This window comes from Mauremys reevesii, linkage group 1 (assembly GCF_016161935.1).
Source record: "Mauremys reevesii isolate NIE-2019 linkage group 1, ASM1616193v1, whole genome shotgun sequence".
NCBI classification, from domain to species: domain Eukaryota; kingdom Metazoa; phylum Chordata; order Testudines; family Geoemydidae; genus Mauremys; species Mauremys reevesii.
In genome coordinates, this window is record NC_052623.1 from 102,081,231 (window position 1) to 102,107,496 (window position 26,266).

Consider the following 26,266-nt stretch of genomic DNA (forward strand, 5'->3'; position numbering starts at 1 on the left):
TAGCGTTACGTAGATGAGATGATAACCCAGGGACAGAAAATATGAAGTGCTATAACGCAGGTGTTTTGATATGGAGTGTTTGTGTGTATGTGTTCAGAGTTTGCCAGGAGTTGTAGCTGCTCTTTAATAATAAATAGATGAATGAAAGCTGGAATTCCAACTGGTTACAGATAGGATCATCAAAGGGGCCTAAGGAATTGGGAAAGTCAGTGCCAGTTGGATGTCTAATTATCTTAGTCCTCTTTGGAGATCCCAATCTACATTTGTTTCCTAACTCCGTGCTGTTGCTTGTCCCCATGATACGTGCACAGTGTGAGCTAAGTGCAGTGTAATATCTTTAACTTGGAATTCCTTGGCTGCTGCTAGACTGTCTGCTTCAATTAGTTTTGTTTGTTTGTTTTACAGAGGATGCAGAAAAGGTCACGGGAAGGGAAGAATTGGCACAAAAGATTAAATTAAGTCTGGACAGGGTGGGATTTTCCATCTTATTTCTTTAGTAGGTTAATGACAGAACGTTAGTGTTGCACAGAGCAAGTGATTGTGTTGCAAAAAACTACAGCAATAGTAGCTAGATTTTATAGAGGAACATATTTGTATCAAATGACTTGGAATCCCATATGTGCAGTGTGTTTGCTAATGTCTCTGCCTCTTTTCTTTTCTCTTTGTTTTTAAGCAACTGACAGTTCACCTGCGGAAACACAGTGAAGTTTTGATGGAGTTGGAGAATGGGATCAAGAACTCTCGCAAGCTGGAGATGTTGTGCAGGGATTTTGAGTTACAGAAAGTCTGCTACCTGCCCCTCAATACCTTCCTACTCCGGCCTTTGCACCGGCTCATGCACTATAAGCAGATAATGGAAAGGCTCTGCAAACACTACCCACCAAATCATGTGGACTTCAGAGACTCCAGAGGTGAATGTGGAGGAATAATCTAATTCTATAAGCTGTGGACTAGAACACAGTCTCCTGATAGCTAGTTCCCCGTTCTGACCACTAGGCATGCTGTAGTATAAATAATATTCCATACAAAAAACTACATTAGAAGAGTGTTCAGCTTGCAGAGTCAAGCACTCAAAAGTCAGGAAATGTCAGAATTAAGGTTGCCTCTGCGTATGCATGACAACATATTATTTTTCCAGACGTGCAGCCTGTTTTATTGTCATTTCCATGGTTCGCTTTAGGTGTTCAAAGCTTCTGTCATATTTTTCTCAAACGTGAAGAAAATATTCTCCGTTTGAGGTTTTCATCGATTGATCATTTTCAAGGCCAGAAGGGACCTTTGTGATCATCTAGTCCGAGCTCCTGTATAGCACAGGCCAGAGAACTTCCCCAGAATGATTCCTGCAGCATATTGTCTAGAAAGATATCCAGTCTTGATTTTAAAATGGGCAGTGATGGAGAATCCACCATGAGCTTTGCCGCTTGCTCAGCTTTTCCCTCTTGTTCATGATGCCTTGATTCCCTGCTCCTTTTTCTCCTCGGCCCTTACATATGATTTTCCAGGGGATTTGTGCTCCTAAATCAGTTAGGTACTTTTCAAAAATCCAACCCTAAATCTTTGTCCTCATTGTAGAGCAGAAATCCCTTGCTATAAAACCGACTCTTAAGAATCCCCCATTTTAGAGTAGACCTATAAATATTTGAGAATGGTTGAAGCCATGTGCCCAGTTACATTTTCAATGAAACCCTTAATTAATGGATATTGGAGTCCTTGGAGAGAACATAGTAATAAAGCACAACCCAGGCTGGATTAACCTTTTGTGGGCCCAGTGCCAAACATATTTGTGAGCCCCCATGTAGTTGTCATGGGCCCCTTCCGAGTGTAGGCCCCTCACGACGACACCCACAGTTTACCTGCTGCTGCCGGGATGGGGATGAAAACCTTTATTTAAAAACAAAATCCGATATTTGAAGCCACACTGGATTGAGCCTTCCACTCAGCCAACAGAGAGCAAACTGGGCAGTATCAATATACCCAGAATATTCTTGAATTTGGATATTTGTGTGGGAGGGGCTGTTCATTAGTTTTGTCTTTTTTTGTTTAAACACTCAGGGCCTGCTGGGGGCCCTGAGCAGAAGTGCTTAATTAGCACGCGTATGAGCCATATTAAGCCTGGATGTAGCAGTCAGTGGAGTTGTACCTGCATCTCCCCATCACCACCTCCTCCACCCAAAGTTATGTTTTGTAAATACAGTTTTTGAAAGCTGGATTTTCTACTATGGTACAATAATGTTTACAAAACTTTTTTTAAAAGTTAGTTTCTTTAATCTATTTCTCCCTTTGCCTCAACACCCCTTGTGACTTGAAGTGAAACAGTAAAGTTACTGGGTGGAGCACGGGGAGGAAAATTGCTGGTGTCCATCTTTTGCAGGGAGAAAGGGCCATGAGACAGACACACACACACACTCTTTACCATCAAGGCTACCACAATCCACCTCAGCCTTCACACCTGGGCTCTCCCCCCATCTCTCCTACTGTTCCCACCCCATACACACCCACAGTTAACCCCCACCATTGTACAAGGGCTCTCCTCAATCTCCCTGCTACTGCCAATCCCCCCACTGTCACCTCCCTCCCTTCTACTCCCCTCCACAAAGCCAACCCCCACCTTCAACCCAGACTCTCCCCTCCCTCCCTCTGCCTCCTCCACACCAACCCCTACCTTAACACCTTGCTTCTCCTAGCCTGCCCCCACACAGAGTCACCGCCAGCTCCCACGTCACACCCAGACTCGCCCCACAATGCACCTTCCCCCAAACAGTGCTGCACCCCCTCCCCTTCCTGGAGTGGAGGGAGAAGTTTCTGGGCATTCCCACTGGCAGGGGGCATGGCAGCCAGCCCCACTGTCATCCCCTCCAATCCCCCCTCCAGGGGCCACAGACAACCATACTCCCCTCACCGGCCCAGTGGCGGCCAAAAGGAGAGGCAAACACACACACACACCCAGCACGAAGCTGCAGGGTCCAGATGGTTCCCAGGAGCCCTCAGCCAAGCATCACGGTCTCCCGGGGGCTGCATACTGGGAGTCATAGCATTGCTGCCACTCCAGGAGAACAAGGGAGCTGGGCGGGGGGAGCCAAGCCAGGAGCCCCCTGCCTCCCATGCCTCATCAGGGAACAGGTGCAAGGCAGGAACACTCTGCCTGCACCATATATTTTTTTTTTGGTCAGCTCCCAGGTCACCCACCCACCCACCTGGGGCAGCTCACAGCAGGCTCAGGGCATTTTGGGATTTGTAGTGCAGATGGCAATACACTGCAAGGGCCCAGGCCTAATGCCCCGGTGTGCAAACTACAATTCCCACCCCACCCCACATTGCTGGGCTGTGGCCAGGGCTGGATTAACCCTGTGTGGGACAGCATGTAGTTGTTTTCGGCCCCTTCCAAGTGTGGGCATAGTGCCACTGGTGCCATTGTAGACCCAGTACTGAGCACAACAATAGTTCTCCACTTTAAGCCACTCATCATATTATTTCTATCATTGCTGGAGTATGGCAAGAATGGAACCTTGATTTACAAACAGTCTGTGGTGGTAGAAATAAAATATGGAACCATTTGACCAAATTTCCAAATATGGGGACGATCCCATGTAGTGTGATGGGTAGGGAGATGTCAGAGATATTTAGACTAATGAGAGAGATAGGAACTGGAATTGATTAGAAAAGGGCCTAACATTAATCTAGTAATAATGCAGAAACCATAATGATTTAACAAATGTTTTAAATGAAAGGAAACATGGCAAGACTGTCTCCATCAGTAGTAATGATACTTCAGTACCGACAGTACAATAGAGTCCTTGGGAGTAGCCTCTGACGAGCAAGTTTTGTTCAGGGAAATCGTATCATCTCATTTAAAATCGAGCTTCTGATTCTGCTTCTGGGCTGCCATCCAAAACACATGTGGCTGCTGCAGGAGAAAGTAGTTTAAATGCATTTTAAAATAGAATCGGGGCTGTGCATCCCATTAAAAAAACACATATGTAGGCAACACATGCCCCTCTCTTGGGTGTCTTTGGGGGTTTGGTTGCCTGCAAATGTTAGTGTGTTTGAGTCCGTGCGGAGGTGTGAGTTCTAGCTAGCTCTCTGCACTTCCCTTGATAGGAAAAGGAAATTCCTCTGAGCTGTGGAGCCCTCAGGTCCTGTTTTAAAAAGTTCATTCTCTTATCAGTGCCATGAGTTGATTCTCCTTGAAAACCAATTGCTTTGAGGGTTACTGTAAAAAAGACACATCTAAAGTGTCATGTGCCGTGGGAAGCTTAGGTAAAAGCAGGCTTTTGTCTGTGGTGATTGCCACAGTGCTGCCACCCTCAGTAAAATAACCTTGTGAATTTGTGTATGCAATTTGAAGCCAGTTAGAGTAATCTTATACTAGAAATGGAGAATTATAACAATCTTGTTGGGAGGGTGCTATGCGTGAGCCACAGATGAAATAAATATTATGTGCCTGCTTGTAAGTCTGATACAAGCATTAAAAAGATCTTTGTTTTTATTCACCTAGCTGCTCTGGCTGAGATTTCTGAAATGGTGGCTCAGCTCCATGGTAGTATGATAAAGATGGAGAACTTCCAGAAGCTGCATGAACTCAAGAAAGATTTGATAGGCATTGATAATCTGGCAATCCCGGGAAGGGTAAGTGACGGAGTTTTACTCAAGAGCAAGATCTCTGGCTCTGAAATTATCAGCCAAATAGCTTTGGAACACGAGGTCTAGTTTAGAAGTCTGTTAGGTTTTTTTTAAATCATAGTTTATAAAATTTCTCTGCCCCATCCCCTTGGCCAGGTAAGCTATGCTTAAATCATGTTAGCCTGGGCCATTTTAACACTGCTTTTAATGTGGCCATGCTATCAGTTTGTAGCAGTGTAGATAGGGCTACTGGAGTTTGGTCAAGCTAACCCTAATCATCACAGTGTGCCCTTTCTGCCTAGCACTGGCCCTCTTTCCTTCACTAAAGACTGTAAATCAAATGTAAATACAATAGTGTCAGAGCAAACTATTGATTGTAAAAGAAGTGGGGAAACAATCCTCTTGTCTCTTCTGCTTTGTTTTTTGGGGCTTTATTTTATATACAGTTTTGGATTGTTATAGGAAATTTTGCGCATCACATGGAACAGAGGCAGTAATATTCAAATTAGGGTCCTACCAAATTCACGGCCATGAAAAAAGCATCATGGATCATGAAATCTGGCTATTGTAGGGGAGACCAGCTTTCCCAGAGTTGGGCAGCTGGAGAGCGGTGGCTGCTGGCTGGGAGCCCAGCTCTGAAGGAAGTGGCAACACTAGCAGCAGCGCACACGTCAAGTGGCATTGTTGAGGGGGCGGAGAGGGGGGATCATCATTTTGGAGGTCGACAGGGCTGGCCTTACAGATGGGGGAGTGGGCGACCACCCAGGACCCTGTGGTCAGGGGGTGCCATGGTCACACACACACGCCCCATAGCCTGCTCAAGGTTCCTTTAACTCCCAAGCCCCAGGCTCCTGCTGCTAGTCCTGGGGGGGCTAGGGAAGGACGGGACTTCCTCTTCCTCTGCATGAGCCACTCCAAGGCCAGGTCAGACCCATCTCCGGGAACCTTCCCCGGCTGCAGGAAGCTCCATGGCTGCTGCCTGGGAGTCCAGCTTTGAAGGCAGCACTGCTGCTGGGGTGATGCTGCTTTCAGAGCTGGGTGTCTGGCCAGCAGCTTCCCTCTGGCTGCCCAACTCTGAAGGCAGCAACACCGAAGTAAGGGTGGCAATACCGCGATCCTCCTACAATAGTACCTGATGAGCCCTCACCCCACCATGCAACTGTTATGCTTACAAAAAGCACACGAGATCTTTTTATAGGGGAGAAGGTAACACGCCACATTTATTGAGAATACAGCAGTTAGCATATGCTTTTCAGTGTCTCTCTTTCTCACACACACACCAGGCACACCGTCCCGCCAGTTGATGTGTATAGTTTCCAGTCCAGAGTCTGGATCAATCTAGTGGCCAGCCAGATTGGTCGCAGGGGGGAGCCAGGCTCTGTCGGTCGCGATCCAATGCTCCTGGAGTTGTGGCAAGACGAACCCAAAGTTCCATGGCAAAACATCCTGTTCTTACAGTCCCTTTTCTCTGTTGAAGTCTATGGATTTTGCTGTGTCATTTATGACCAGTTACTCCTTAATTGGTGTTATCTTTTAATGTTAACACTCCAAAGCACCTCCAGGGTCATTCTGTCCTGGTTTTGATTTAATCAATTATCTTGTCTTTAGGGGTGCCCGCCTCCACCACAGGGTTGTCAATCTGCCCTTCCTCAATTATGGATGTGCGTTGATGGTTCTCTGGTGTCGTTAAGTCTCTTCACTCCTTCTTCCTTGACCATCTGACTTTAACAATGGCCTTCACACCGTATCTTTTCCTGATGCATACACTCCTCATTCACACAAACAGTCTTTTACAGAGACCTTCAAAGGTAGACAAACAGCAGTGTTTTATGTTGAGCAAAAAAGACATTGTAAATTAAACCTTACTAAATCTTGTGACCAAAACAGTTCACATTGGGGCCCAGGGCCTTCAACTTGCCTCTAACCTCATTAACATAGACACAGTACAAGATCCTGTCTCTTACTAACTAAACTTTAAAACAAAGACATGTATATTTAACTAAAGGGCCTAATTTGTAATGCATATAGGAAACAAGACCCCATAGTAAACATCGTAACTTATCCTAAAACAGAGGGTGACCATAATCAGCCGTAAGGATTGTTCTGGTCTGTCCCTGCCTTAATTAACATCAGTACAGACACTGGCAGTCTGTCAGATGTGTTTGGTCTACCAGTGTCCCAGATGGTCATTCCTTTCTGCTATTCGATGATCAAATCATACATTAATACATTTAATACATACTATATTATTATAACCGTCAATCATTATAACTTCTAATACAAATATAAAATCCTACTCCTACACAACCTCATTTTGGGTTGGGACCCTCAGCGTTACAATACCACGACATTTATGATTTTTAAAATCCGATGACCATGAGGGACTATAAGTAAGGCTATGTTTTAGTCACGGGTATTTTTCGTAAAAGTCATGGACAGTGAACAAAAATTCATGGCCAGTGACCTGTCCATGACTTGTACTGTATATCCCCGACTAAAACGTGAGTGCTCATCGGGGGAGGCAAGGGCCCGGGGGTACCACAGGTGCTTTTGGATGGGGGAAACCATGGCCTATGGGCGGAGGCAGCGCGCGGCGCCACCTGGCTGCACCTCCGCCTAGGAGCCAGATATGCTGGCCACTTCCCTTTTCCCTCTCCCCCCCCCCCCCCCCCGAAATAAGAGCTGCCCAGAGCTCTCACCCCTCCCACACCCCAATCCCCTGCTTCATCCTTGAGCCCCCTCCCACACCTGCTGGGGGGGGGAACGTGGTCACCTGAGACTGCCCCAGCAGCAGCCGGTGCAGCTGGCCCAGGGGTTGGTTGCCCAAGCTGCTCAGGTGGCCCCCGGGCCAGCCGCACCAGCGGATGCAGAAGTCACGGAGGTCCCAGAAAGTCATGGAATCTGTGACTTCTGTGATCTTTGTGGCAGACATGCAGCCTTACCTATGTTTGTGGTGGAGGAACTCATCTCTTCCATACTGGCAAGCACTGAAACAAGGAATCAGTATGTCACTTTAGCCTTGGGGACAGTTGTCTCTGTAGTCTGCATATAACAGGATAAGATAATTTTTGAGTCCTTGTTTTATACAAGTTTTTCTAAATAAATATTTTTAGCGATGTTACAAAAGCATGGGAATTTCTCTCCTTTATTTCTTTTTAATTCTCTTCCTCTCTGTTTTTTACTGGCTCTAGTCTATTCAGATTCTTTTGTCCATCACTGTGATTTCTGAGCATAGTTAACATGTCTGTCTTTGCCTGCCTGTTTGTGTCTGTCTATGGTATCTATGTACTGTACACAAAATTAAGAGTTTCATCTTGTCTCTGCTGAAGGGTGTATCCTCCCCCATTCATTCCTTTTATACTGCATCACTAAAAAGGTCATTTTTGATAGTTGTCATCTGCCAGGCCATTTTTCTTCCACACTCATTACTGAGGGAAAGCTTGTACAAAGGGATGTTTTGCATTTTGTGTCCTAAATGTAAGGCAGGTGGCATCCTGGCAGTACGGAATCCCACAGCTAAACACCCTCCACGAAGACAGTTCTATCGCTAGCCCCTGAGAGTTTCCACCTGGGGGCCAGCAGGTGTAATGTCTCTGATGTGTCTGCTGCTGAGGTGGGGTGCTGAAGAAAGGTTGCTCTAAGCTAGCTAGGTTCTAGCCATTTAAGACTTTAAAGATTAAGACGAGGACTTTGAGGTGCACTGGGTTGGAGAGCCAGTGTAGAGTACTGGTGTGCTGTGCTCTTCCTGGTCTTTCTTACCTGCTCGATGGACTGCTGCATGTTTAAGCAGCTGACGTGTCTGTAATGCTTTCCCAGTCCACGTTAGATGGTATGTTGACAAAGTCTGCCACGGCAACAATGAAAACCTGGATCACTGTAGGCGGGTCCTCATTTTGGGTCTTTTTTCATCTCCCTTGCCTTGTTTACTCCTTTATTGCTCCTTATCTGATTCTTTTATTCCCCCTTCCTCTCATTGTCTTCCCCTCCTAATCTCTGGTGTAATTACCATCATTTGCTTCTTCCTTTCAGTGCTTTGAACCCCTGCTGCTCTTCTCTGACTCTCCTGTCTCCCAACATATTTCACTTCATGTGCAGCCTGACTACTAACTGAAATTGACAAAGTGTCAATTTCACTTTTTGCTGCCCCATTCCATCCAAGGACAGAGAAAAGAGAACAAGAGGGATGGAGTACAGTATACTTAAATGCTATCTTGTTCCGGTATGGAGTGAAACCGTAAAGCAGACACGGAGGAGATTCTTTGCGAGCCAAGTCAGAGAGCTTATTTGTTTGTCACCTTCAGCCATGTGTTCAGGTGGTTGCTGCCTCTCCATCCTTCACCACTCTCTTAGCCCATGTGATTAACTCCCGGGCTGGGGCTCAGGGTATGTCTACACTGCCCATGTTACAGCGCGGCTGTGGCAGTGGTGTGACATGGGCAGTGTAGACACGCTTTATTGCCGGGGGAGAGCTCTCCTGGTGATGATTTAAAAAAAAAAAAAAAACCCCACCCCGAACGAGGTGTGGTAGCTTTATAGCACGGCTCCCGGCGATAAAGCACTGCCTATACTGGCGCTTTTCAGCCCTAAAACTTTTGTCACTCGGGGATGGTTTTTCACACCCCTGAACGACTAAAGTTTTAGCGCTGAAAGTGGCAGTGTAGACACAGCCTCAGTCTTTGCACTAGACAGCTAACGCTTGAAGAACATTATTGCCACCTGTGGCTGTGTGCTGTTGCCTGTGGGATGGTTGTATTGTATTTCTCACTCACCCAATTTATGGATCACAGTTCCTAGTCTGGCGGTGGCAAAGCACACATTAGAGATAATGGCTCCAATTCTAGGCTGTGTCTGAGCAGCCTTCAGGGAAGGGGTTTATCCTTGGGCCATTCTGTCACAGTGCCTATTGTAAAGCAAAACATTCTCAGGACTGTTCTACTTTTAGATTGCTCTTTTGGGGCAGGAACTGTCTCTTCTTAGTGATTGTACAGCGCCAACCGCAATGGTGCCTAGACAGGTTGTGGGCGTTGGAGCAGCACAATATAAATGTTTAATAATAATAATCAATCATATTCTGTGCTGGCTGCCAAAAGTCCCCACGAGACACGGCAACTCTGTGTAAACTGGAGTGTTCCCCTGCGGAGGGGAATCTTCCATGAGCTGGTTTATTGATGCTTTACAGACTATCCTGCTGCTTTTCGTACCCTTTGCTTGTACAGTGCACAAAAGTGTCATGGGTATTGGCCTCTGAAAGTCCATCCAGAACTGCCTGGAACAGGCTAGAGAGAGTGACTGGAAATTAAAGCTCTGATTTGCTTTATGTGGTAAAGGGAATTATTTCATAGTTCAAAACAGCGAATGATGCAACTCACTATAATCCCAGAAAACCTGGCTCTCTGATAGTTCAGTTCCACTGAGAGAGAGCTCTGTCTTCCTGAACTTACACGCTTTAAAATAGTCTGAACTAAGTGAATGTTCTGTATCGCATGACATGAGCTGCACGGCTTGTCGAGGAGAATTCATGTTGCCAGACAAATCTCCCTCTTCTCCCATTGTTGTAATGGGTTCCTTGAGATGATTTTGTGCTTACAGCAAGAGCCAAGTCAGCTATACACCACATTAAGCATTATATTTGGAGGAGGAGGGTGGCCAGATGCTGGTGAATAAACACAGACCTTTTTATTTTAATCAGCTGTTTGATTTGTAATAATCTATTAACTCAAAACTGATGGAAGAGGGAAGTGTCTGGAGCAATCAACGTCAGGTAGAGAAGATTTCCCTTTAGATGATTATAATCTGTGAAGTTGAATAAAACTGTATCAGGTGATTGAGTGCCTTAAAATGTTTGAAAGTGGAAGGGCAGCTCTGAATAGGAAGACTACCTTGTAAATAAGATTTTAATGTAAGTATTTGAAGTGTGTGTGAAAACAGCCTTAATAACTATCTGAACAAGTCAATGCCATGACACTAAGTACTTATAGACTTTTGACAAGATATTTGAAAAGGGATATTTGATGTGCTTGTTTTATGTCTGTTTTCCTACAGGAGTTCATTAGACTGGGCAGTCTTAGTAAATTGTCTGGAAAGGGTTTACAGCAGCGGATGTTCTTCCTGGTAAGTGACAAGAACAGTTTGTATTGAACATAATGAAGTACAACTGTGTTTTAAAAAAAAAAAAAAAAGTGAAGTGAAGCAAATGTGCCGTGGCACAATGAGGAATGCTTTCTTGTCCAGCTGCTTAAGAGGCGTGATGGCAGAGGGTGGCAGAGCTCTTGAGTGCACTGAATATTACAGGACATTATGCATTTTGTTAAATCCGGCTGAGGGAGACAGACCCACTGATATTAATGTAGTCCAAGGCAAAAATGCATTGAGCTGTGAAGCCATTGGATCATGAGTTCAAATGTCACCTCTACTGACTTCTGTTTATATTTTCTTGCACTTCACAGCCCTTTAAAGGTTGGGGTCTGAGGCTTTGATCAGTAAAGGCCCTCCCATTGTATAAATAAGTAGAGAGGTTACACAAGGTCACCTCAGGCAGAGTTGGTAATAAAACCTAAGTCTCTAGGATGGCAGACCCAGGTGTTGTCCACTCATCCACACTGCCTTTCAGATTGGATGTCCCAAATAAATATGTTTTATCTATCCTGTCGTTAGCCAATGCACCTCACTCCCCCTCCAGAGCCTGGATAGATCCCAGGAGCCCTAATCTCCAATATTCTACTCATGTCTAGTAAATAGTTGTGTAACCTATTAGCAAAGTGTGTGTAAGACTCCCTCTAGTGGCCGATCCACCTGTAGGGATAGCAATTATTCCTGTAGCTAAGTGGCAGAGATGTGTGTGGGGATGGGGAGTGTTTAAAAGTCCAGGGTTCAATGTCAGGGATCTTTATGGTTGAATATGATAAAATTTGATTTTTCAGTTTTCTTTTTAAAAAACTGGTAAATGAGAAAACATTCTTTTAAACAAATTTTATAGTTACAATCTATCAATTATATTTTGGCATGCAACAAAATATGAGTGGTCATTTGTCACACATTTTGACGTGGTGACCCACATGGGCAGTCTTTAAGATTAGGAGGTATGGTGGACAGGCTGCTCCTGAATATCCAGAATAATGGCCAATCAGATATGTCTTCAGAGGGAAAGCTCTCTCTTGGGGCGGACATGCTCATCCTTCCTAGCAAGGGGCTGACTGGTAAGCCTGCTCCTTCATAAATCAGGGTAATAATCCACCATAACCCCCCCGATGCACAGGAACCAACAAACACTATTTCTAACCTCAGTGCATTGGCTCATTAGCATTCTGAGGGCTGAGATCCCAAAGTGAACTGGGTCACCAGGAGACCCGAGAAGAGAACTACAAGTAAGCGAGGAACTGGGTGAAGTTTCCTGGCACCAGTTGCAGAAGGAGATCATGTGGAGAATGGGGATGATCCTGGGAGTATTGTGTGGAACCTGATATTTTCATTTAGATGATAGTCACCCAGATATTAGGACCCTCATACAAACATTATTCCAGTACTTGACTCTCTGCCCATTGTTACTGTTTGACCTTTGCTTTAGAGTTTAACATACTACTGTTAATCTAAATCACGTTCCTTCTTGCTTTTTAGTTTAATGATGTTTTGTTGTACACAAGTAGAGGCCTGACAGCATCAAATCAATTTAAAGTCCATGGACAGCTCCCACTGTATGGCATGACAGTAAGTACAGCACTACCGTGGGAATTCAGTGGCTCGGGGCTTTAATGGTATATGTAGCGTGTCACTTGTTTGACTCCTACCCCAGGGTGGGGGAGACTGTTACCTCCATCTGGTGGCTGTTTTGTGGTTTATTTGAAATGTGTTGGTTGTCTCCATCAAGTTCCCAGTGGGTGTACCACAAAAGCCATCATCATGCTTAGCAGCCTCAGCAGAGGCAAATCAGGGCCTGAATGGCCATCTCAGCCCTAGAGATGCTCTCTGGTTTAAGGTTGAGATGCATTGGCAGCAAGTGATGCAGTGGCTCTTGTGTCACTACTATTTAGCAGAGTGATGAGTTGCTGCAGTGTGGCCATAAAGAGACTGTCACTACAAACTAAGTAGGACACAAGGTTGATGCACCCACTTGGCTAGTAGCCTAAGATAAAGGGTCAGGTACTTTCCTTTATTGTAAGAGATGCAGAAATGCACCTTAACAGCACTGGACTTTGAGGCTGCATGATGCCTCCTGGAGCTCTCCAACATGCAAGAGGCGTGGCTAGTATGTCACTCTTTAGGGCTCACCCTATGTCTCCTTCAGCCTTTAATGCTCCTAGATTAGCACAGTCCCTGATGGGCACAGCTCTTGCTTGTGTCCTCCATTTCTTATGCCTTTTCCTGTCCAGCAGCCTCACCCTCCCACACTGGGACAAAGCACAGGTTAGCCATTAATGTGTTGTCAGTAGCATCTCGTTGTGTTATATTGGGAAGCTGGCAGAAAAATCCCGAACAACATACTGTAGTTGTTCTTATTTTCATCACCACTTTGTTTAGTGTGTTCTATGTAAAGGTACTTGAGGTCTATGTACAGAACTCTCAGCTGTTATTGTCTTTGAGATTTTTTTTTAATTTCTTCCTCCTTTTTGGGGTTGCATTAATTCCTTAATTCTGGAAGTCTGTATTTACTGATCCTAGGACAAAGCATGGTTGCCACTGTGGCTGGAATTTCCTTAGTATTGCTGTTACGTTCCAAGTTTTGTCTAGTATTTTCAGGAATCCAGGCAAGCACTGATGTGTTCATCTGGCAGAGCCCTGTTCATGCACAGTGTATGTTCTTCAGAGATTCCAGGCTTGCACGTGTCAAAGAATTACCTCTTCTTATCTTGTGTGTGTCTGTCAGTGTTCTGACTGAAAGAAGGAAAATGACTGTACTTCAGTAATCAAAACAGCCTTAAGTAATTACTGCTCTAAAGCTGACCGAGTGGGAGAAATAAAGAGTCAATCCTATGGTGATCTTTTCCTTGCCACCCACTACACTTCATTTTTCTCATTGCCTAGCCCTATAGGATTACTTATAAGCTGCTTTTTTATTTTTTTCTCCATTTCCATGTTTTTGAATCTCTGCTGTATTTTCCGGTCTCTCCCCTCCCACTGTTCCAATCCATAAAATCTGTGCTTCCTACAGATGGCTAATGCAATCTTACAATGTATGAATCTTTGTCTCCTAGATAGAGGAAAGTGAAGAGGAATGGGGGGTTCCTCACTGTCTTACACTACGAGGTCAACATCAGTCCATCATTGTTGCTGCAAGGTAATTCATTGGAAATGCATGTCCACAAGCCTTTCACACAGTTGTGCAGGAAGCACAGAGAAGATGGATAGAATTTTATTTTAATTTGCTGTTAAAATCATTCTGTACAAAAGTGCTTTCTGCTGCATGAGTAATAGGCTTGCTAAAAATTTGAGTAAAACAGAAGCATAAATTAGACCGGGGTAGGCAACCTATGGCACGTGTGCCGAAGGCGGCACGCGAGCTGATTTTCAGTGGCACTCACACTGCCCAGGTCCTGGCCACCGGTCCGGGGGGCTCTGCATTTTAATTTAATTTTAAATGAAGCTTCTTAAACATTTTAAAAGCCTTATTTACTTTTCACACAACAATAGTTTAGTTATATATTATAGATTTAGAGAAAGAGACCTTCTAAAAAAATTAAAATGTATTGCTGGCACGCGAAACCTTAAATTAGAGTGAATAAATGAAGACTCGGCACACCACTTCTGAAAGGTTGCTGACCCCTGAATTAGACTATTGTGTGGCAACTCTGATTGTTTTATCCAATCCAAACCTCTTAGAATCAGAAGAAACAGCCTAGTCAGACAACTGTAGGCATGAGAAAGTAGATTGGGTACCAAACTCAAATTGTGATTAGCTTTTAAAGTGCCTCTCAGCCTGGCTTAAAGCGAATGAAACCTGGATCTCTGTTCTTAGTACCCGTGCTGAAATGGACAAGTGGACTGAGGACATACAGATGGCGATAGATCTGGCAGAGAAAAGCAGTGGTCCCACCCCTGAATTACTGGCTAGTAGTCCACCTGACAATAGTAAGTAGTGTGTGAAGAGGAGCTTTTTACCCAATAGTCACTAAAATTCAGAGATAATGGAAAAGAAAACAACCTTTGAAATACAGTGTTGCTGTATCACATTACCTCAGCGTTATGAAATCTGCTGGCTGAGGGTGCAGTCAGGCTACTACCTTAGAATTAGGTTCAAGTTCCAGTTTAATGCTTTTTTTTTGAAGTTACCACTATTTCTGTTCCTTTTGTTTTAATTCAAATGTATAGCAGTGAAACTTAGCTGAAATAAGATAAGTGACTGTAAAACTGTTCTTGAGCATCATGACGTCAGGACATATTATACAGCAGTGCCGGTCTTAGGGAAGTTCTGTTTCACAACATTAATACAAACAGAATTAGAGACCAAGTAAAATACCTTAGAGAGTGTCGGATGTGTTAGCCTTTTAAACAAAGTTGTCCTTTTAAAGCCTGTTATTTATAGAAGATTGTTGACTAAAATCTGTTCAGAGAATTGTGAAAATATAAACCTCTTAGCCGCATTGGACCTTCCTGTTTAATCATTTTTCCAATCACGTATGTTGCAAGAAAGATGCTTTTTCCTGAATTTCATAGAGTCTCCTGATGAAACTACTGTAGACCAGGAATCAGAGGACGATCTCAGTGCATCCCGTACCTCACTTGAACGTCAGTCCCCACACCGTGGCAACACTACGGTGCACGTCTGCTGGCACAGAAATACCAGCGTTTCAATGATCGACTTTAGTATTGCTGTGGAGGTATCTGCCTCAGAACAATCTGAACTGCAGCTCCAGAGAATGTCTCTTCAGTGACTATTTCTTTTTACTCTAGACATTGGCCGCCACTCATTAAATTCAATACCCCTTTATTTGCTTTTTGGAGTTTCAACACAACTGCGCCAGTGATCCCCCTCTCTGTTAGATAACAATAGTTTGGCCAAAATGTAAACTTGGATGATTTATTTAGCAATCTTTTAAAATCAATTTGATTCTACTTTCACAAAAATAACCTGCATTTTTAAATGCTAACTTGATGTTGAAAGTCTAAACTTTCAGATCACACCAAAGAAAACTCCCTTTGAATATTTTTGTTTGCTAATACCTATTGATGACTTAGTAGTGCTGAAAGGACATTGTCTCTGGCCTCTGCAGCCTTGTTTCTTGGTTTTCTATACTAACTTACTTTCTTTACTTCAGCCATCTTTCTCTAGGACCTTAATGTGCTCACGGCTTATTTTTCTCTGCCTTCTTTTTTATTTACACTTTCCACATTACAGAAAAAACAATGTGATTTTTATTTTGATCACAGCTAAACCAATTTCATACAAAATGTTAGGAGTCATGGGAATACTAACTAGAAAGGCCTCAGGTCTTAGAAATATTACACTTAATTACTTTTGTAGAATGGCTGAAATAGAAATAAGTCCTTTTTCGAGTTTTAAATGTATTTTAAGAAGTTCATGAGTAATTGAAAGAGGATGTAAGAAATTTTGCTTATGGGTTTTGCTTAGGTGTTCCCTTGTAACTCACTCCAAAACAGAGCAGAGAATGTAAGCTAGCTAGGAAAGTAAAGACCAGAGGGAGTACTGAATGCTATTATCTACCTACAGACCTCTTGGAAATTATGTTCATGCTCAGAGAAAAGAGTAGGGAAAACTTAAGTAGATTGTAAATTGGTTTAGCTTCTTTAAGGCAATGCTAGGACACCCATTTCATTGGAAAATGCCTCTAGGTTGCTCTACCTATGATGATCTATGGGCCAGGGACTATGCATACGCTTTATCTGCAGTGTCTTCTTAAGCCATACTCTTCAATTTACACGAATAGAGTTACAGCTAATGTAAAAACTTTCAAAAAATAAATGAGGCTAATGTTCACAATATTCATTTCTAGCTCTATTTTGAAATGGGCTGAAATGCCAGAAATTTGACTTGATGCTATTGCCCTTGTACCAGAAAACCTCCCCAGTAGGTAATTAACCCATCTACCCGCCAAAAAAAAAATATTGAATTCACAAGAGCTTGATTCTGCCCCCTAGGCTTGTTTTCCTAGGACATCAGTATAGTATGTACTAAGTAGATGATATACCAGGCAGTACACCGCATGTAGCTGCGTGTGGGGCAAGCCAAGACACCTGATGTTAACACTTACATGGTAACTTCCATGCATTTGTTAATATCACCTTAGTGTATAAAAGCCATTTCTCAAAGCCAATTTAATAAAATTTGATTTAATTTTCTTAACAATTTTAATGATTAAATATTTAGTTATGTTTTGAGGGCTAACTCTCCACTGCACTACTTTTTCCTTCCCATGCTTAAAATGTTACTAGCAAACAGTGGAGACTAAACAATCTAGAGGCACATGTCATCGTGTATACATACATCTTCAGTTGCACAGCTGTTCCCATCCTTGGCACATCACTCTGTGGATGGCTTTCACTTAAGCATTATCGTTTATTCTGTTTCTGTGTTTCTCCCTCCTTTCTGTCTTTCTTGTGGTAGAAGATCCTCTAACTGTCAGTGACTGTTCTTCCCTACCTGCTGGACTGATCAGTGATCAGCGGCCTGTTTCCATTTCATATGTCTGCTGGTACCGAATGCAAAGCCTGTCCTTTTATGATATCCTCCAGAGTAATGAGGTAACAAAAAAAAAATAAGGAATACAATTGTGTGTAATTTAGGTCAAACACAATTTTGAACACAATCCAATTTTAAAACTGGAGAGAGAGGCTAGGATGGTTTAAAACAAGGTTTTAAAAATACATTAAATGTAAACCCAGTGCAGGAAAGGGGGTGGGGGAATGTCAAGAATACTTTAACATCATTCTTGGTAAAATGTGTTTTACCCGCTGGTTGGTTTTTTTTGGCTAGTAGCAGTTAACCAGGGCTAGTAGAATTAAATAGTCATTGCTCCAAATTCAGGGGTTAATTGACAGTATTATGTATTGAGGACTGTGCAATATTTAACATTATACAGCTGTACAACTACGGACACTGTGTTGTTGAATGTTAGTTTGAAACTTATCTTACAGGCAGAGAATTACTCAGCTGGTACACTAGTACCACATCTGCACTGTAAGGGTATTGCACAATCAGTTTCCAGGGTGCTGAGTCCTTCTTGGGTGCCGTAGCAGCTTTGTTCTAGGTTTAAAAAGAGCAGATAGCAGTACAGTATGCAGAAATACTGTAGGAGCCACAGAGCTGTGGAAGAGAGCATTGATTGTACATGTATCTGTGGGGAATGGATGGGCAGAAATAATAGGACAAAAGAGAGAAAGAAAAACATGACAGTAGAAACACTGTCTCTTGTTAATTATAAAAGGGAAGCAGTATCTGAAAGAGCCTCCATTCAGGCACTGTGAAGTGGAGGAGGACTAGGGGAGGCTGAGTCACCTAAGCAAAGGACATAGGATGACATTAAAAAGAAGACAAAGGAAATCTGTTGAATTTCTCATTATTAAAAATCCAATTGCTTCTAGCACCATGTAGGGCCCAGGGAAAGAATGGGACATGCAGGCTGGATGAGAGGTGGTACATTAGGCTCCTAAAAACAAACTGATAAAGTCCAAGAATTTTTTTTTAAAAGTTATAGTAGTTTAAGACCTGTGCAAAAGAGGTAAAACATTATTTAAAATTTAATTGGTTTTGGTTATATTTCATAGCTTCTGTTTAGTTAAAGAAAAATGTAAATAGCTATTAAAAACTGTACACGGGGGGCTTAATGCATTAGTGAAGAAAACTGCCCGCCTCTAATTGGCCTCTAAAAGAATACTAACTAGTGCACTAGTTTATAAGTAATTAAAAACTTAGCTATCCCATCCAACAAAAGGGTTTCTGCATCTAACAAGGTAACAGCAGATCATTTTTCTTATATAAAAAAAATAAATTATAGACAAGCCTCATTTAAAGAGTTAGAGGGATTTCTGATTCTGAAAGTTTAATACCAAGTTTAATGACCAATAGGAATAGTATATTAATTTAAATAGAAAAGTAAACATTCTTTACATGAGGTTTGGCTACTTTCCATCATTGTTTATGATTTGGTTGTGCATGTCTATTTTACTACTTTCATCCATTTCAGAATCAGCTCTCTGGAAACCTGTTAAGAAAATTCAAGAACAGCAATGGGTGGCAGAAGCTCTGGGTGGTATTCACCAACTTCTGTATGTTCTTCTACAAATCGCACCAGGTAAACAAATTACATAGGTCTGAAAGGCTTATGTGTTTTAGAGTATAAACACCAAGATAAGAATTCAGCAAAAATTCTGTTCTGCGGCAACAGGGAGGAAAAAACTGACATTGGTCAGGAGCATTATAGGCAGGGCTGGTAGCATCACTTATTATTAGCATATAGTTTATGGTACTTTCCCAAATGATGTTAGATATTACTACTCATGGTTTAGTGTGTGGCCTTCTCATGACACTTCTGTGAACACACATTGATACAGTTCCATAGGTATATGCCCTTGAGATTTATAGGCAAGTTAAACAGTTACAGGTCCCAATCCCAAGAAGCTTAAAATCTAAGTTGTACATAGCAATGAATGCCAATTAACTAAGGTAAGGGGGTTAGACATAGGCATCTAGGGACGAGAACAGAAACTAATCATGAAATAAAACTATTACTTACCTTACACTAACTGGATCTTCAAGATGTTTGTTTACATGGATCCCACTCTAGGTATGCACATGCCCCAGGTGCACAAAAGGTGACTTTTGGCCAGCAGTGTCTGTTAAGGTTGCCCGATCACCCTGCATGTCTTCATTCTCCTCATCTGAAAGTATAAAGGGGCAAAGCAGCCGCAACTGCCATTCAGTTCCTTCACCAGTACAAAATCCCCAACGGTAGAGGACTCCACTTTAGTGGGAGAGGACAGGTTGTGGGATCCCGGTAGTCAAAACATCTTGAAGTACCACAGTTACTATAAGGAAAGTAACCACTTCTCTTGAGTATTTGTCCACGCAGATCCCATACTAGGTGAACAGCAAGCAGTGGGCTCTGCAAGGTGATGGGTACCAGAGTCCTATTTAAATAAGGACTGTAAGACTGGCCTGCATCTGATATAGAGGCCGACTCTAAAGAATAATGGCTTGTAAAGTATGTATGGCGCTCCAGCTACCCACTCTACCAGATCTCAGGTATAGGGATGCCTCTTAAAAAAGTCTAGGAGGTTACCTGGGCTCTAGTGGAGTATACCTTGATTTGAGAAGGTGGAGTTAACTTACTCAGTTCATAATAAATTCTAATGCAGTCCAACACCTATTTTGAGAGTCTTTGTGTTGAAACAGCCTGTCCTCTGGATCTGTTACCAAAAGATACAAGTAGCCTTGGTGATGCGAAGTAGGTTTTTTGTCCTATTGAAGTAATATGAGATCGCCCTTAACACAGCCAAAGTGTGGAGTTTAACTTTTGCAGAAGAAGAATGGGGTCTTGGAAAGAACACTGGTTAAGTGAATATAAAATTATTTTTATTTGGAATCCCATGACTGCTTTAGGCAGAAATGTCAGGTGAGGACAAAAAGTAACTATCATCCTTATCTGAGTGATGGCTCCTATGTGTATTCCACTTGAGGTGCACATGTGAGGAGTTTGCACCTGAGACCAGAAGACTTTTCATTAACATGTCAATTGGTCTGTGCCTATACCCTGCACCTACTTGTGCTCTGAACCAAGGGCATAAGGGCAAAGCAGACTAACTGCCTCTACAGTTACTTTCTACCACTTTTTGTCTGAGATGGAAAATCTCTAGTGTCTGCTTCTTTAGCTAGCATTTTTTGTTTTATTAGTATAAATAGTTCTCCTGTTCTGATAACAGTTTGAATAATTTTAAGGTTAGGGTTAGTTTTTATTGGTCTGAGGCAGTAGCCCCCTCCAGGATTCAAGATCTCTGCATGGTCTGCCTTCGACTTTCCTGCTCAGTGATGGCCTTGACACTTGTGTATTGCCTGAGGAAAGCTCACATCCCCTCGAAGTCTGCCCTAGATTAGAACAGCCAATAACAGAAGCCCTTTTCTCCCACTAGCTACAGGGGTCAAAAATTAAGGTCCTATGCAGGCCTGGAATCGATGTGGTCCTAGCAAGAGAGGTTCTGATACCATCCACCACTGGTATCAACAGTGCCATCCATTGATACAAAGGCCTTGTTGTCCTTGGATGAATCTGAGATCAGTGGGAACGCTTTGCTGGGTTTATCATCGTCACTGGCTGAGATGGTCACACTATCACCACTGGATGATTATTAACTGTTCCAGGACATCCTAAGGACAATGTTGATGCAAGAACAAATGGGTATAAACTTTAGATCTGTGTATCAACACACAACAGAGACAGCATAAACAAACAGCATCATCCAAAAGGAGATCATGCCTTCATTAGATTGGCAAACACAACTGGATTAAATAGGCACAGGCGTTCCATTGTCTGCATCTCTTCCTTTGAAGATTCTGATCATGGATGCTTCCATGCAGGGGTGGGGAGCAAACCAGGACCTACTGGAGAACTGTGGAAAGTGGTCACCTCTTGTTACCCCTTTATATCAATGTGCTGGAAATCTAAGATATTTGGCGTGCAGAGCATTCTTACATGGCAAAACCCCAAAAGAGATGTAAGTGCTTACGGACAATACTATGCAAATACATTACCTTGACAGGCAAGGATGTTACCCAGGGTTTTACTGAACCCAAAACTCTTGGTAACTTTACTCTTTGTGAGGCAGTGGCAGGAAATAAATCAATGGGGACACAGCCATGTGGCCGATAGATAGGTCATGCAAGCAGGCAAACAAAAGTTCTTTCACTCAAACCTCTACTTTATTTAGTCTCCAGGACTTACACAGGTCCTGCTTAGGAATTTATCATGGAAAGTAGGTCAAGCTATTTTCAGTAAAGAATGTTATAAATAGGTGCAAGGGACCCAGAGAGACTCAATTAGTCCAAACAGAAGTGGCCTATTGAAATGTCAAGAACTGGGGTGAGATCATACTTGGTAAACAAGAAAATGTGGAAACAAAGTAACCTACATCAAGTTTGGCCTTATAGAAATGGATTTAATTGGTGGACAAAATAATGAGGGGATGGGTTTTTCCATTCATCATACCCCTTTTGGCATCTTAAAGAAAGAGACTTTGTGGCGAGAAGGGCAGAAAGAACAGATGGAGGCTACTGAAGCAAGCTTCACCATCATGGCTGCCACCCCTGCCACCTCTTGGGCCCTCACGCTTGTGTCATGCTGATCCTGAGAGATGTCCAGACCAGGCCAGGGAAAGGGATCCAGATGACCTCACCAGTTCCAGCTGTATCTCAATCACCATCTAGGATGAAACAGAATTGGACTCAGCAGCAACAACTCATTTCAGCTTTCTTCTTCTTTTACTCAAAAGGACATCTTTGATAGCATGTGGGAGACTTTCAATGAAGGGAGATTTTCCTTCAAAAACTCCCTCCAGCAAAGGCAAATAAGGGATTTTTGTTAAAATGAAAGTCTTATTTAATGCTTTACATTTCAAATGTTTTATCGGTTAAAGATACAGAAAAGAAGAAACAAACAGCTAAAAGATACTTTAATGGTGTATTTGCTATGGTACTAAGCAGGATATCAAACCCTGGACCTTGTTTAACACTGTTTAATGTTGGACAGTGGCTGGGTTATATGAACACCTTTGGCCCCTCTAAATTCAGTCTACACACTAATCAATCAAATGCAAGCTTTGGCAGAGTGGAACTCAAGTCAATATTTCAGTAAGACTCCTCTTTCTTACCTCCAAGCAAGGATACTGCTTGCTAGTCACCAAAAGTGGAATCAGTGTGGACAACCACTCAAATTCTAGTTTTTCAAGATGTTGTATTTTGTATACACAGAGTCCATGACCTGCTCTCTGGCTCTGCTACTCGCCATCCTGAAATGTTGGATTTTTACTACTAAAGGAATTGAGAGATAGTTGAGACCATCCTGCCCCTTAAATGCTCAGTTACAGGGGTTGTGATGGCTCCCAGGGCACAGGCATGTCCCCAATTGACACTATTTAATCTTGCGCACGTGTGCACCAAGTGTAGCAGCTGTGTGAACAGCACAAGAAGAATCAGTTAGTGTAGTGGAAGTAACCATGCTTTATCAATACCCAGGGCTCCAGAGAGACTGATAAGTCACTGACAAGACAGAAATATCAAGTAGGGGAGATTCAAGTTCCAGCATAACCATCTGCTCTCCAGATGCAGAAAAAGTAGTCAGTGCTAAGGTTGACAGTACCCTTGCTTGAAACAGTAGTGGCTTTAGTACCAGAATAGAAATAGGGGCTGGTGTACATCTCTTGTCAAGGTGGGGAACTGGAGCAACTGAACTCAATGATATGGAAGAGAACAGTAGGGAGACGACAACTGTAGCTAAAGGGGAATAGTGCAGAGGCCAGTCCTATGGTAGTTGACTGGTATGTTTTCACTTTCTAACCTATAGCAAGGAGGATGATTGAGTGCCAGGAGCAATGCTCCTTTTCTACTATGGGCACTAGGAACCAGTGACTGACCTGAGGCATTCAGTACTAAAGCAGCAGCAGCCATTGAGGAGCCAGGTCTTCTTTACTCCCAGCTCTTGAGTCTCTTCAGGTTAACCTCACAAGCAGTTGAAGCACTAATTGAATATAGCTCTGAAGTTGGTAGGAGCTTCTTTCTGACAAGGTCTCAGAACCTAACATCCCCTCTTCATCACATCCGCTAGCAAAAGAAAATTTAAACAAGCCACTCGTGTTTTGGGTGTGTGTCAAAAGAGGCTTTTGAGACACGTGCCTCTGCAAGGTAGGCAGTTATAAACACCTGTTCTGACAGGTTTTAGAGCCTGGAGACTTGGCCACTGGAGCAGTGACTCAGAACCAAGGTAAATTTCCTAAAGCACTTAATAGTTTTTTAGCATAAAGAAAAAAGCTTAAACTAGACCAGGAACAATAAGAAATGGCTGTAGCCACAGGGTAGCAAAGGAGTGAGACATTCCATTTGGAAATAAGGTGTTTAGGGATGTTCTATCCTTTATGCCCTTGGTTCATAGAATCATAGAAGATTAGGGTTAGAAGGGACCTCAGAAGGTCATCTAGTCCAACCCCCTGCTCAAAGCAGGACCAATCCCCAGACAGATTTTTACCCCTGTTCCCTAAATGTCCCCCTCAAGAATTGAACTCACAACTCTGGGTTTAGCAGGCCGATGCTCAAACCACTGAGCTATCCCTCCCCCTTGAGGGACTCAAGGACGTGCAGGGCACACGTATGGCCCTGACAGCCAAAAGACTTATCTAGTGCATAAGCTCCTAGAGAGGACTCCATGTAGCCAAATACTCAAAGAAGAAATGCTTGTTACATCCTGTAGTTACCTTTGCAGGTGACAGTTCAATAGGATTTTTACATCTAGAAAGTAGCTTTTAAGTGATGCAAGGAAACTTGATGCTGAGTTCTCTTTAGAAACAGCTACAGCACTCTATTGCTGCTAAACACCCTTTGTTGGGATGAGGCTATTTGAGCATAATAAACCTTTTGCAGAAAAATAAACATCATAGCTTTACAAAATGCATAAGGCCCTCTTATTTAAGATAGGTTGCATGTAGCAAGAATGGGGGATTAGGTTTAGTACTGTAAGCAAGTGAGTGAATGTTAATTTTGACATTACACAGTATAGATTTGTTCTCATGAAGTAAAGCCACATCAGTGCAACATGACCTGTTGATAAAACAAATATTTTTCCATGTAAGTGTGGGAAATTTTGTTTTTGTTTCTATAGTTGAAGTTTTGTGACCCAGAGTGCACTTGATGTCACAGCATTTTTCATCTTTTGTTTCTAGGACAATCATCCTTTAGCCAGCCTTCCTCTCCTGGGGTATTCACTTACCATTCCTTCTGAATCTGAGAACATTCACAAAGATTATGTTTTCAAGTTACATTTCAAATCCCATGTATACTACTTCAGGGCTGAAAGTGAATACACATTTGAAAGGTATGTCAGTTTTCTGCGAAGTGGTGACTTGGTGCTAGGTCAAGCCTGCACAACTCGTAAAGTGGCAAGGGCCATATTACTCCAAAGAAAACAGCTGAGGGCTGAACACCTCCCCCCCTCCCACCAATGCTACCTACCCCACGGAAACAAACCCTCCTTCCCTAGCACTGCCCCGCCAAAACAGCGGTATTGAACCTTGGTAATATGTTATAGCAAGCCCCTAAGGTAGTATAATTAAGGTAAAAGAAAAATGTATTTTTGCTAGAATAAGATCTCCCCCCCACCCCAACTTTGTAATCAATTGCCCTGTTGAATGAATGAGGTGTGACTGAGGAAGGCGTGGAAGGCAGGCACCTCCAGGCAGCTGCAACCCTTGGAGAGGGGATGGGAGCCAGACCAGAGCAGTAGAACAGGTCAGCCACTGACTCATAGCTCATCTCCTCAGCCCCCCGCTCCCCTCCTCAGCCCTCCCTCTGCCACTGCCTGCCTCCTCAGCCCCCAACCCCCCATGGCTCACCTGCGCCCCCCCGCCCGCCTCCCCCACTCCCAGCTCACCTGCCTCCCTGCCAATGCTCGCCTCCTCAGCTCCCCACTCCGCTGGCTCACCTGCCCCCAGCTTGCATACTCACTCCCCGCCCACTCACCACCTCAGCCTCCCACCCCCCTGGCCAGTGATGAGCTGCCAAGATCTAAACAACCAGTTCCCTCTTCACCTCACAAGGGGGTCCTGGAACCCCTGCCCCTGACTGCTCCCCACCACCCTCCCCTCCTTCCTGATGGCCCCCTGGGACCCTTGCCCCCATTCAACCGCCCCTGTTCCCACCCACTGACCCCAATACCTACCCCCCAACTCCCCTGCCCCCTATCCAACCCCCGCACCACCACCACCACAACCACACTGCCTGGGGCTGGGCCACGCGGCTGCGGCGCAGCACCTGGAGCACCAGATCAGGCTGAGCTCACAGCCCTCCCACTTCCCATGAATCAGCTGTTGGCGTGGGAAGCTTGGGAGGGCTGAGAAGCCAGGGGCGGCTTCACGCTCAGGCCCGGGGGAAGGTAGGTGAGCTGGGGCAGGGAGCGGTTCCCCTGTACACACACACACTCCCACCCACCCACCCCTGCTGTGGTGTGGGTGGCCCCCCTGCCCCAGCTCCGTCTCTGCCTTGCTGGGCCTGAGCACAAAGCTGCCGCAACACTTCTCTTCCCTCCCAGGCTTCCTGCACAAACAGCTGATTCGGGAGGGGCGGGGGAGGAGGCAGAGCAGAGGTGAGCTGGGGCCAGCTGCTGGCTTACCTGCTCCCCAACCACTGCCTGCCTGCTCATTTCCTCAGGCCCCCTCCCTCACCTGCCACTTGCCTACTCACCCAAGCGGGCCGCATGTTGTGAAGGCCTGTGCTAGGTCATTCCAATGATGTTAGGTCAAATGCAAGCAAAGTGAACTGTTGCAAGACTCAATACAGCCAACGCATTCATTATGGTTAGAACATTACACTACTTTATCAAATTGAAGATGCTGTAGCAAAGTAGGATACCAGGAGGCAGCAAATGGGAGCTAGTTCTCTGAGCTGCCACACATGTTTTGAGCAAAAGCTCTGTTCACCAAACTTCCAGCTACATACCAG

At 43.8% G+C, this 26,266-nt stretch overlaps 1 protein-coding gene across 8 annotated transcripts in view; it reads left to right on the forward strand.

Annotated features, from left to right (window-relative positions):
* The window catches only part of FARP1 (FERM, ARH/RhoGEF and pleckstrin domain protein 1), a 323,275-nt gene that overhangs the window by 295,408 nt on the left and 1,601 nt on the right, over nucleotides 1–26,266 (forward strand). For all 8 annotated transcript variants that reach the window (XM_039543016.1, XM_039543021.1, XM_039543028.1 and 5 more), the window contains 9 exons: nucleotides 674–911; nucleotides 4,496–4,626; nucleotides 10,663–10,731; nucleotides 12,235–12,324; nucleotides 13,809–13,891; nucleotides 14,570–14,682; nucleotides 15,268–15,431; nucleotides 18,756–18,863; nucleotides 24,493–24,644. In XM_039543016.1, the coding sequence (XP_039398950.1) occupies nucleotides 674–911; nucleotides 4,496–4,626; nucleotides 10,663–10,731; nucleotides 12,235–12,324; nucleotides 13,809–13,891; nucleotides 14,570–14,682; nucleotides 15,268–15,431; nucleotides 18,756–18,863; nucleotides 24,493–24,644 (1,148 nt within the window). The remainder of the gene's footprint in view (nucleotides 1–673; nucleotides 912–4,495; nucleotides 4,627–10,662; nucleotides 10,732–12,234; nucleotides 12,325–13,808; nucleotides 13,892–14,569; nucleotides 14,683–15,267; nucleotides 15,432–18,755; nucleotides 18,864–24,492; nucleotides 24,645–26,266) is intronic.